This window comes from Cervus canadensis, chromosome 11 (assembly GCF_019320065.1).
Source record: "Cervus canadensis isolate Bull #8, Minnesota chromosome 11, ASM1932006v1, whole genome shotgun sequence".
Taxonomy (NCBI): domain Eukaryota; kingdom Metazoa; phylum Chordata; class Mammalia; order Artiodactyla; family Cervidae; genus Cervus; species Cervus canadensis.
The window spans coordinates 6,443,446-6,456,907 of NC_057396.1; the positions used below are offsets into that span (position 1 = coordinate 6,443,446).

General features: G+C 36.6%; 1 protein-coding gene across 2 annotated transcripts in view; it reads left to right on the forward strand.

Moving 5' to 3' along the window:
* The window catches only part of PGR (progesterone receptor), a 112,411-nt gene that overhangs the window by 59,540 nt on the left and 39,409 nt on the right, over window positions 1-13,462 (forward strand). For both annotated transcript variants that reach the window (XM_043482485.1, XM_043482484.1), the window contains exon 3: window positions 1,507-1,623. In XM_043482485.1, the coding sequence (XP_043338420.1) occupies window positions 1,507-1,623 (117 nt within the window). The remainder of the gene's footprint in view (window positions 1-1,506; window positions 1,624-13,462) is intronic.

The following is a 13,462-nucleotide window of genomic DNA, read 5'->3' on the forward strand; positions in this document are numbered from 1 at the left end:
GTTTGTGGAGGAATCCATTTGGAGCAAAGACTATCTGATTTTCTAAAAACGTCCCAGGTCAAGAATCATTTTGTTATTTGCTATCTCGTAAGATATGGCATTTGTGCCATTTGTCATTGCAGCATAGCCTTTTCTTGCTCAGTTAAGCACGCATTTAAGGTACCTCAGTGTTCCTTTACTACTAACTTCAATTAAAAGAATGGATCTGATTTTAACATCAACTAATACAAAGTACTGGGCTTCCCAGACGCTTCAGTGGTAAAGAACCTAACTGCCAAGCAGGATAATTGGGTTCATTCCCTGGGTCAGGAAGATCCCCTGGAGAAGGAAATGGCAACCCCCTCCAGTATTCTTGCAGGGAGAATCCCATGGACAGAGGAGTCTGCTGGGCTGCAGTCCTTGGGGTTGCAAAAGAATCAAATATGACGTAGCAACTAAACAACAATATAAAATACTATAGGAAAATTCCATGGTATTTTAAAATTGAAAATTCCAACTTTTAAGATTATTTTTAAACAATCTGATGATGTTAAAAAGTCTCACAGTCTATTTCATCGGAATTCAGTGGAAAATAAGAAGTGCCAAAGCAGTGAATTTTCTAGTCAATTAATATTTATATGTTTAAGCCAACAATTTTTTTCATTTTCATTTAGCCTAAATAAATGAGGTTGCTCCATGCCTTATTAAATATAACATATTTTGGTTTAAATAATCATCATTGTTGAATATTAAATTTTATTCCAGACTTTTTGAAGGGTATAAGTAACCACTTATACAAAAACCCATCACAAAATGAACACAGGGTCATGTTTTACCCTTATTTCTTCGTAATTCTTCTCTCCTGTCCTTCATTGAGTTTTTCTTATTGTTTTAAATTGTTCTCCCTTTATCATTATTTCTCTCCATCCTGTTTTCTAATTTAAGCCAAGATAAACCAGACAGTAAAGTCAGTATAATCAGTGATGGTTTTTACATGCTATTCAAATTCATGAGATTCTTGAAGAGTGAATTTGCTCCAAGATTTTCCAAAAGAATTAAGCACATAAGTTTTATTAAAAAGTCTATCACAGAGACTTCTTTGTCTATACCTGTTCTTTTGACAGTTTATATGTTAAAAAAGGGAAAAAAAAGGTTTTACTGGAACTTGACTATCTTAACACACTAATGCTTATCAGCAACACGTACCTAATCTTGAAATAACGGTTATCTAGACATTCTGATGCTGACACCATTAATAAGATGCACAGAAATATTTTACAAAAGATTTTTAAAGGAGTTCTGGAATTAGTTTCTAAGATGTGTTCCCCTCATTTAGGCTCCTGAAGGCACAGGCTTATTGAACAAGTTTAGAGCATTACAGGCATTCAGCTAGGCCGAGCAAGAGGCAGGCTGAGACAATCATGCACTTGCTAATGTGCACCTCTCCTCTTTTTAGCTGTCACTGCATAAGCTTTCCAGCAGTCTTTGGATATTTTAAATAACTGTTCCTTTTTTGTTGTTTTTTAGGACAGCATAACTACTTATGTGCTGGAAGAAACGACTGCATTGTTGATAAAATCCGCAGAAAAAACTGCCCAGCGTGTCGCCTTAGAAAGTGCTGTCAGGCTGGCATGGTTCTTGGAGGTAATGATGTTTTCATCAATAGCTGTCTGGTATTTATATTAACTCAATTCTGTCTGATATTTGTGTCATAAAACTTTGGGTCAGACGATCTTAATTTTCTTATTTCTGTCTTGATTATTGGTGTCTGGATGAAGCAGTCAATACCATTTTATTAACGCTGTTGGATTTCCAGCAGTTGAGGTTTGTTATAGATACATAGTAAACCTCCACTTGTCTATATTGCCTGTATGTGGATGTTATGGGAAGGTCGGGCTTTCCAGGTGGCGCAGTGGTAAAGAATCCACCTGCCAGTGCAGGAGATGCAAGAGACATGGGTTAGATCCCTGGGTCAGGAAGATCCCCTGGAGTAGGAAGTAGCAAGCTGCCCCAGTATGCTTGCCTGGAAAATTCCATGGACAGAGGAGCCTGGCAGACTACAGTCCGTGGGGTCACAAAGAGCTGGATGTGACTGAGCGCAGCGTGGGAGTTCACCAGCCTCTCATTAAGTGACCCGGGTTGAAGTGTAGGCTCTGCTGCTCCCCACCATGTGGCCTCGAGTACATCACCAGCCCTTTCTGGGCGCCAGTCTCCATCTGCAAAATGAGAGCAGTGAAGTCCCTTCCAGCTCAAATACTGATTCTGTGAATTGGATAAGTACATTAATCTCCATCTCCTCCTGCCTCCATCAACCTCTCCCTTTCGATGACCTCCGTCATTCTCTTTAAATAACTGAATATTGAGCCCTTACACTTACCAGGTACTGTTTTAAGTTCTGGGAGTTCTACAGTGAACATAATGGACCAAATCCCAGCCCTCATGGAGCTTATACTCTAGGCAGAGGAGAGCGATACATATATGTATATATATCAAGTGATGATAAATGCTATGCAGTGTATTAAACAGGGTTCATTAATGGGAGTGTCAGAGAGGGGCTTCACTCCTGAACTCTTTACTCTGATTAATATTTTCATTTTAGTCATTTCCTAAGCAATAATATCTCTAAAATCCTGAATTTGATGTAACAGTTCTAATTTTTCTACAATGAGTTTTAAAAATTCATAATTTATTGATTACATATTTAATATACTACCGGCCACAGTTCATATACCATAAATGGTATCTGTTACCTTGAGAAGGAGTGTACGAGACCCACATTTTTTGACTCCTCACTGTGTTAAGCACCCTGCTTAGTTATATCTCTACTGCCTGTGAACATGTACAGTCTAATCCCTAATAAATAATTGTCAAACAGAAGCGTGAGTGATTTAAGAGTGGTCCCAAACATTATTATGCAGATAAAACAAAGGAATGAATTAATTCTACCTGAGGGAACTGGCAAAAGCTTCCGAGGGGAGGCTTTCAAAGAATGAATACAAACATTATCAATGGAAAAGCAGAAAAGTATTTACAATGAAAAACATGATACATTGCAGTGATGATTTTTCTGGAAAGTCAGTTATTTATTGGGAACAACAACAAATGAAGCTGCAAAGAGTTGAACTTGACTTAGCAGACAACGTACTTGCATGCATTCTTGAATACAAGGTCCAATGTAGTCATTACTAGAACACAAGAGTGTTTGGAGGAGGCAAAGGGGATGTGATTTCATGTAGTGTTTTTCATTTTGAGGAAGGGTGCTAGCCCTTTAAGCAGTCTTCCATTCCATGACTGATTTTATTTTACTGGTCTTAACTGTTATAATGGAAAAGTGATTTAAGATGGACCAGTGTAAAAATGATGAGACACCTAGCCACTGAAAAACGAGTTTGTTCAGAAGAGAGACGTGGGGGTTCCAACCAGCAACAAGATAGATGCTCAGTATGAAATAGAGTGATGAGGAGGAGAGAACTTCAGAGAAGGCTCAGAACCAGGATGAAGCGGGAGGGTTCGATTCTAGGGACAGAGCGTAACACAGCATCAGAGCAGGGTCAGCAGCAATAAAATATCCTTCTACCTATAACTTTGTGTGTATTGATTGAGAAGTTCTCGAAGTTCTCTAGGCTGTATATTTAGAAAGGTAATCAATTTCTGGTCCACTAAGATATTGTGTACCTTTAACCTTACTGTTACCTAATCACCAAATTACCCTCCAGAGTTTTTGCTTCTACCGATCTTTGAGAGCTCTTGTTGTTACGATGTTATGTATCCTTACCTGTATTTTCAACCTTTCAAATTCTTCTAATTTAATGGTCCTAAAATTGATGTCTAATTTTGTTTTGATTTGTGTGTCCTAGATTATGGTGAGCGCAAATATTGCTGTATTTTTTGGCCACTTGTACTTCCTGTTCTGTGATTTAGCTATCCATATTTACTGACCATTTTTCAACAGTATTGTCTTTTTTGTTACTGATTGATACAACTTACCTCTGTACTCTCCTAATTCTTTATTAGCTACATACAATCTACCTTGACTCTTTACCTTGTTTATAATATTTTTTTTCTAATTTTGATATGATCATGTGTGTCAGTATTCTCCTTTTATGTTTCTTAGCCCTGAAATTGTATAGATAATTTACTGAAAATCATCTAAAATCTTAAAAGTTTATTTTTATATTCAAGTCCTTAATTTCCCTACAAGTATTTTTTTTGTGAAGGGAGATAAGAATGGAACTTTATTTTCTATATGGATAACCAATTGCTAGAGCACATTTACTGATAAATGGTTTTCAGTATTTTTTGATACTGCAGTCCTATAAAAGTAAAAATGTTCTGAGCCTCCACCCTGCCTCAGATCTAGTCACAAGTAAATTATACATATGTACTACTATCAAATTATATATTAATGATACCTAATTGCATTTTATTCCCTTACTAAAAATATAAATATTTTTCTAGTACTCCAGTTAGAAATTCCACTGGAGCTTGTAGTGTTATATCTGATGTATATCAAATTTCCATATGTATTTACTTCTCTTCCTGGTTTCTCTTATCTGTTCCATTGTTTATACCTGAACCACTACTATACACTCTGAAACTCTCTGAAACTGCTCTCAAACTGCATTTCAATACCTAGTAGAATAATTCTCCCTAAATTATACTTTTTCCAAATTATTGACTCTTGTTGGCCCTCAGAATTGTACTTTTAAAATTTTGATGCTTAAAAGGTTTATTCACAATGGTATCTAACACTTAAAAACATGAGTTCTAACCCTTGGGACTTAGTTATATATCAAAATTCTTTGCCTCTTTTTTTCCCAACAAATAATCTTTAAATCCTGTGGTCATCATCACAGACTGGGAAATACTATTTAATTATTTCATAAGTGGCTCTTCACAGAGGTTTATTAGAAAGAAGCTGGCAGCACACTCTGATATATCTGTCATGATGTTATTCTTCCTGGGAGAGTCAGTGGCAAGAGTCTGGGAGTCAGTAATCCAACTCCTGGAAACCAGGAAGAAGGTAGTAAATTCATTGGATCAGATTCTAATTGCTAGCCCTGTGTTAAATTTCTGGAGTAAGGGAGGAAGTACTTGTGGTCTTTTGAGAATGAGAACTTCTCTTCATGATGATGAGAATTGCTCAAAGTTCAATTCTATAATTAGAAGAGTTTCACTGAAGTAATAATTGCCTAGACACTACTGAAAATAGAGCCTGTGTTCTGTCCCTCCTTCTTTCCATGCATCCTTCCTTCTTTTCTTCTTTCCTTAGTCATATCTGTCACTTTTCTGAGGTTTTGCATTCCTAATATGGTTGTTCAGTCGCTTAGTCGTGTCCAGCTCTTTGAGACCCCATGGACTGCAGCACACCAGGCTTCCCTGTCCTTCACCATCTCCTGGAGCTTGCTCAAACTCATGTCCATTGAGTCAGTGATGCCATCCAACCATCTCATCCTCTGTTGTCCCCTTCTCCTCCTGCCCTCAATCTTTCCCAGCATCAGGGTCTTCTCCAGTGAGTCAGCTCTTCACATCAGGTGGCCAAAGTGTTGGAGTTTCAGCTTCAGCATCAGTCCTTCCAATGAATATTCAGGACTGGTCTCCTTTAGGATGGACTGGTTGGATCTCCTTGCAGTCCAAGGGACTCTCAAGAGTCTTCTCCAACACCACAGTTCAAAAGCATCAATTCTTCAGCTCTCAACCTTTTTTATTGTCCAGTTCTAGTACATGACTACTGGAAAAACCATAGCCTTGTCAAGATGGACATTTGTCAGAAAAGTGATGTCTCTGCTTTTTAGTACGCTGTCTAGGTTTGTCATAGCTTTTCTTCCAAGGAGCAACCGTCTTTTAATTTCACGCCTGTTGTCACCATCCACAGTGATTTTGGAGCCCAAGAAAATAAAGTCTGTCACTGTTTTCGTTGTTTCCCCATCTATTTGCCATGAAGTGACGGGACCAGATGATAATAGAGAGTCATTTGAATAACAATAGACGAAAAAGAAGAGAACATTGACTATTGTAAACAAAGCTGCAATGAACACGTATTTTCTAGTTAGTTTTTTTTTGTTTTTCTTCAAATAAATACCTAGAAATGACATTACTGGATCATATGGTAGTTCTGTTTTTAGTTTATTTGAAAACTTCCATGCTGTTTTTCCAATTTAAATTCCCACCAACAGTGCATGAGAGTTCCCTTTTCTCCACATCCTCATCAAAACTTGTTAATTCTTGTGTTTTTCATGATAGGCATCGTGACAGGTGTGGGGTAATTGTCTCAGTGTGGTTTTAATTTGCAATGCTGCTGCCAAGTCACTTCAGTCGTGTCTGACTCTGTGCGACCCCATAGACGGCAGCCCACCAGGCTCCCCCGTCCCTGGGATTCTTCAGGCAAGAATACTGGAGTGGGTTGCCATTTCCTTCTGCAACGCATGAAAGTGAAAAGTGAAAGCGAAGTTGCTCAGTCATGTCTGACTCTTAGTGACCCCATGGACTGCAGCTTACCAGGCTCCTCCTTCCATGGGATTTTCCAGGCAAGAGTACTCCCCTGATATTAGTGATATTGAGCACCTGTTCATGGCCATCTCTATGTCTTCTTTGGAAAAATGCCTATTTAGATCCTTTACCTATTTTTCAATTAGATATATGATTTGCAAGTATTTTCTCCCATTTAGAAGTTAACCTTTTCAATGCAACATTATTTACAGTAGCTATGACATGGAAACAACCCAAGTGTCTATTGATGGGTGACTGGATAAAGAATACACACACACACACACACAGTGAAATATTATTCAGCAATAAAAAATGTCATTTTTGGCAACATGGATTGGTTGGACCTTAAGGGCATTATTCTAAGTGAAATAAATCAGAGAAAGATAAATACTGTCTTATCTCACTTCTATGTGGACCATAAAGAAGGAGCTCAGAGATAGAGGACAAATTGTTGGTTCCCAGAGGCAGGTGATTGGGGTGGTGAAATGTGTGAAGATGGCCAAAAGGTACAAAGTTTCAGTTATGAAATTAATAAGTCAGGGCTTTCCTTGTGGCTCAGTGGTAAAGAATCCACCTTCCAATGCATGAGATGCCAGTTCAGTCCCTGGGTCAGGAAGATCCGCTGGAGAAGTAAATGGCAACCCACTCAAAAATTCTTGCCTGGGAAATCTCGTGGACAGAAGAGCCTGGTGAGCTATGGTTCTTGGGGTCACAAAAGAGTTGGATACAACTTAGCAACTAACCAACAATGTAATGCATAACTTGGTGACTAAGGCTAATAATATATATTGTATTGTATATTTTAAAGATGCTAAGTGGGTAGGTTTTTAAATTCTTATCACAAGAATAAAATGATTAGTAGCTATGCATGAGATGGATGTTAACTAGACTTTATTGCAGTGACCATTTTGCAATATACACAAATAATAAATCATTATGTGATACATCTAAAACTAATATGTCAATTTTACCTCAGTAAAAAAGAGAGAACATATACTTCAAAAAAAAAAAAAGAGAGAGAGAACATGAAAATATTTAAAAGAGTTGGTATAATCTTATGTAGAGTATCGAAGGTCAGAAATATTAGTGTTTTTTACGTGTCATGACATAGATTTGCAGGTTTGCTTCAGCAGCTGTGATCCGGCTATGAGAATTATGTTTGAGTTACTTGGTCTCTGAGTTGCATATGATTCTTGTTTTTAATGGCTCACTGCCCTCACCTTCACCAGGTCACAGTGAACTTTTGCATTTTGTTCATCGCTGTGCAGTACTGAGTAGGAAAGAGTTACACTCTGAAGGATGGTAATATATCTTCTGGTTTAAGTGTTCTACTTCTAACTTATTTCCTTTAGAAAACATTTTGTGTAACAACTCATAATTTTTTTTCTGAAATGAATATAGCGCTGCATTTTGTATTTATTGTAAAACTGTTAAACTATTATAAACATAATTAGCTCTTTCAAAAATAAGTAGCTTTCTACATAAAAAAAAGATTAAATGCATAGTTATATTGCTGATTTTTTAAAGCTGGAGACTATTTTTATAGGTTTGTTTTTGTTTTGTTTTGTTGGTAGAGAGGCTTATCCTCAAATTTTAAAAGGTTATGTTTGAAAGCAGTTTCTCTCTTGCCTCCTCCTACACCTAGATTGGCTTCATTCTCTTGGCAAAGAGCTGCAACTTTCTGAGCTGCAGGATCGTGTGGTAAAGTGTTCTGTTTTCTCCTCCTTCTGCACTCGAAGACAACAGAGCCTCCATTTCTTTTCTGAAGAATTCCAAAATTCTTGACTTTGGGATGCTGAAAAGTACCTTTTCTGGAAGTTCAGATGCCTCCTCTATGCTTTTGATTACTATTTAAAAAATGAAATCTATCCTCTCTACCGCAGGAGTTGCTGTGAGTGATGCCTGCCACCTACCTCTTTAGAACTCTCATGGTCTTCCTCTGATGAGCACCGCCTTTTCCACCCAAACCCTAGTCTTTGCATCAGCAACCCCTGCAGAGATGGTACTCACACTGCTTCCCCATGTTAGCGTATGGAAGCCTGCAGCTAAATAATATGTTTTGGTCGCTGCCTTATTGTTCACCCTAAACTTCATCCCATACACGCTTGGTAAGAATATTGCTTAGAGCAGTCATTCTCGCTTGTTTGCTTCAAGTTTTATGGGCATTTGGAGGCGCTGCTTTTGTGGCTGCAGCCTGAACACTTCAGTTGTGTCTGTCAGTATCTCCCTTTCTCTAGACACAGTAAAAATTTAGGGCTGAAGGGTACAAGGATGCCCTTCTGTTTGCAGTCTGGCTTCTTTGAAAGATAGCAACATTTACTCTTTTAAAAACTCAACTCTAATATACTTGTTTGGCAAGTACGTATTTAAATGTTATACTTCCTATTCTTTAGCATTTTTGAGGTATTTTGATATGGGAAGTAGAATTAGATCCTGAAGGAGGAAAAACAAGCTAAGTCAGTGCTGTTAGGGGTTGTGAGAGCATAGTCCCAGGGGACTGATCCCAGAAACATCATTCTTTTGCTAATCCAAAGTAACTGCATGTATCTAGACATAATCTACTGTAGGGATAGTTGCTGGTAAATTCACCCAAACTACAGTATCATGTATGGATGTGAGAGTTGGACCATAAAGAAGGCTGAGCACCAAAGAATTAATGCTTTCAAATTGTGCCGGAGAAGACTCTTGAGAGTCCCTTGGCTTGCAAGGAGATCAAACCAGTCCATCTTAAAGGAAATCAGCCCTGAATATTCATTGGAAGGACTGATGCTGAAGCTGAAACTCCAATACTTTGGCCGCCTGATGCAAAGAGCTGATGCCTTGGGAAAGACCCTAATGTTGGAAAAGACCCTAATGTTGGGAAAGATTGAAGGCAGGAGGAGAAGGTGGCGACAGAGGATAAGATGGTTGGATGGCATCATCAATTCAAGGGACATGAGTTTGAGCAAACTTTGGGAGATAGTGAACAGGGAAGCCTAGTGTGCTGCAGTTCATGGGGTCACAGAGAGTCAGACACAACTTAGCAGCTGAACAACAACAGGGATGCTTATTATAATCCTCATAATGTCAAAGGATTTGCACCATTACTTGTCTACTGATCGCTACCCTCTATTTCCCCATTTGATTCTCAAAAAGCATTCTGGCTGTCATAAAATTTCCATTTCAATATCCTACATAAAATTCTTCACTTACTTCTACTTAGCAGGTCCAGCATTATCTTGAGAGATTTTACATCTCCATCCAATATAAAATATTTTTGCCAGAAGTAAGACAAATAGCAGAAAGAAAGGCCCAGCAAAGTAAACAGCACACATTTTCAAACATGATCTAGAAATAATACTCAGTACTATTTTATTCAGTCTAGTAGATTACCTACATATTTAACTATTTGCTTGATTTTTTTCTAATTCACAAAGTCATTTAGTTTATTTTTGAAATAAACTTTATAAGTTCCTTCTGTAAGAATTTGTGATACTCATTCACTCTATATGTTTTAGAAAATATCTCTATTGCAATTTTAATTAATAATTTTGCTGGTTATAAAGCTGAGGGTTGAATTTTTTCCCCTCTACTTCTTACTAATGGAAAGGAAATGGCAACCCACTCCAGTATTCTTGCCTAGAGAATTCCATGTACAGAGGAGCCTGGCAGGCTACAGTCGATAGAGTCACAAAAAGTCAGACATGACTGAGTATCCATACCACTCCTAACTAATGTTAGTCTGCTGTTTTTGCTTGTATAATTTTTTCTGAGAATTCTCCCATGTATCTAATAGTTGTTTCTGTGAGGTGATAATTTCTCTGAATTTGTAGACAATGTTTTTTATACTTGGTTCTCCACTTTCACTGTAACATAACTAGTTTTAAATTTAGTTTTATTTAAATCATTGTAACTTCTAAATCTGAGAATTTATGTCTTCTATAAGTACCAGAAGCGTTGAAACCATCCCAGTATTCTTCGAATATTTCCTTCCTTTTCATTGCCCCTTTCCACCTCCAGACGGCCTGTTAGACATGTGTTAAGTTAGTGCATGTGTCTTCCCTATCTCACTTTTCCTCTTTCATTATCTTTCTGTGCTGTGTTCTGTGTAATTTCATCAGTTCTGTCTTCCAGTTCACCATTCTTTCATTTTAGTGATGGTATATTTTTTGTAAACATTCTACATGGTTCATTTATAAATTTACCAATTTCTTTTTACTAGCATTTCCATTTCTGGTGTTTTCATTACTTATCATATATCTTTAATAATTATAGCATATCTATTGCAAATATTTGTGTTCAGTAATTTCAGAGCCCCATAACTCATCATCTCGTTGTGCTCTTCTGGTGTGGTGGCTAAAAATGTATCCTTGATTATGGAAATGGTTTCTCAGTGAGTTTTAATTTTTTGTAAAATCTGTGTGACCTTAATTGAGGGAGTTTCTCTCAGAGAGGATTTTCATTTTCTTCTTCCAGTTACGATAGGGATTTCATCAGCAAAGGACCACTTTTCACAGTTACTTTTTGCCTCTGTGTTCCCCATACCTTGCACGTAGAAATAAGAGTATACCATCAGAACACAGGGGTTGATTTCAGTTTCTCCAGTAACAGTTGCTGGACCTCAGGCGCCTACACCACTTTTCACATCTCTATTTTCATTTCTATTATGACCACACAGTGAGAGTTATTATGAAGGTAAATGAAATGATACATCTAAAGCATACAGCACAATGGCTGGCCTGCAAAGATTTCTTCATGGTAGCTTAAAATAGCCTTTATTCTTAACATCATTTAGTGTAAACTCTATCATTGGCAGACTAAGGGTTTAACTTTAATGCAAAAGATACTCTTATTTCTTTTAAAGTGTTTCATTATTTCCTTGTAGGAATCATTGAAAAATCAATGCAGATATCTTGGAATTGAAATTAATTTACACAGTCATAGCCAGTAGAGGTGTTTACTTAGCATAATAGTTATTAAATAGTCATTGTATATACTTATGTTCTCAAGCCATGTTTCCCATGGGGAGATGATCTGAAAGGAATGATATATATTTCACGTGGCAAAAAATTTTCTAAATGATTGAAAATATTCTTTAGTTGAAGATTTGGGAGTTTTTATTTTTTTCCTTTAGAGGAGAATGTCCTATTCATATTGATTTTTGTAAGTGCTTTGATAAGCTGTTTGGGATAGAGCCTGTAACCCCAGGAACATGCTGGGTTATGAAAGATATTTGCTAATTTTATCCATCACAGGCAAAGAGAAGAATTTGTGTGGTTTAGGATGAAGAGAAGGAGGTAGGAGAAGTGAGGTGAAAAGGGAAGATGAAAGTGAGATGCCTACTGTGTGTACTACTTCCCATGGTCTTCCAAATCTTCATTAAAATTCTGTTAGAGCATGGGAAATGTGTATATGGCCCTTCCCATGAAATCTGTATATAATGCCATCATCTTTTTTATTGAAGTGTAGTTGATTTACAGTATTGTATTAGTTTCAGATGACATAGCAAAGTGGTTCAATTATATGTATTTTTAGAGTATTTTCCATTATAGGTAATAAGATATTGTGTTCAGTAATATATAATATATCTTATATATAAGATATATATAAGAATATAGTTCCCTGTGCTATACAGTAAATCCTTGTTGCTTATTTATTTTATGTACAGTTGTTTGTGTCTGTTAGTCTCATACTCCTAATTTATCCCTCCCTCCTTTTTGTAACCATAAGTTTGTTTTCTGTGTCTATAATCTGTTTCTGTTGTGTATTTAGATTCATTTATATTATTTTTTTAGATTCCACATATAAGTGATATCATATATTTGTCTTCCTCTGACTTACTTCACCTAGTATAATATTCCCTAGGTCCATCCATGTTGCTACGGATGGCAATATTTCATTCTTTTTATGACAGAGTAGGATTCCACTGTGTGTGTGTGTATCACACCTTCTTTATCCATTCATCTGTTGAAGGACATTTAGGTTGCATCAATGTCTTGGATATTGTAAATAATGCTGCTATGAACATTTGTATTTTTTTCAGATTAGAGTTTTTGTCTTCTGACAAGGGCTTAATATCCAAAATATACAAACAGTTTATATAACTCAATATAAAAAAGTCCAATCAAACAGTGGACAGAAGACCTAAATAGATATTTCTCCACCAATGGCCAGCAGGCACATAAAAAGATGCTTAGCATCACTAATTATTAGAGAAATGCAGTCAAAGCCACAAAGAGGTACCACCTCACATTAGTCAGAAGACCATCATCAAAAAGTCTACAAATAATAAAGACTGGAGAGAGTGTGAAGGTAAGGGAACCCTCATATGCTGTTGGAGGAATGTAAACTGGTGTAATCACTGTGGAAAACAATATGGAGGTTTTTTAAAAAAAAGACTAAAAATAGACCTACTTATGATCCAGCAATCCCATTCCTGGGCATACAATGCCATTGTCCATAGGCTTCTAATTTAACTGAAAATAAATCTGATGTTCTAATTTATTTTTCTTTATTGATCATCTGCTGCTTTTGCCTGACTGTGTGTTTCTTAGTCCTCGATTTTCATAATTTCATCAAGATTTAGCTCTAGCTTAATCTATTAATTTTCTTGAAACAAAGTAAGCTCCTCTAGGTCTGAAAATTCGAGTTTCCTTAGATATTAGCAAAGTATTCTCTTAATATTACCTTTGAATCTTTTTTCCTATTTCATGTTTTCTTTCTCTTTTTCATGATCCCCAAGAATAACTATATGTTGATTCTCTATTTATCTGTCTTCTATATCTATCTCCTTTTCTCTATTAACATTTTAATCCTTTGAAACTTCATTTGACAGTTTTTCTCAAAACCTTCATGTCTGTGGTTTAGTTTTTACACTGGCAGTTCTCCTCTCTTATTCTTATGACAGGTTTTAAGATCTACAATGACTTTATTTATATTTTTTAATTTATTTTTTATCTAAGTATAGTTAATGTACAATACTATGTCAGTTACTGGTGTACAGTAATGATTCACA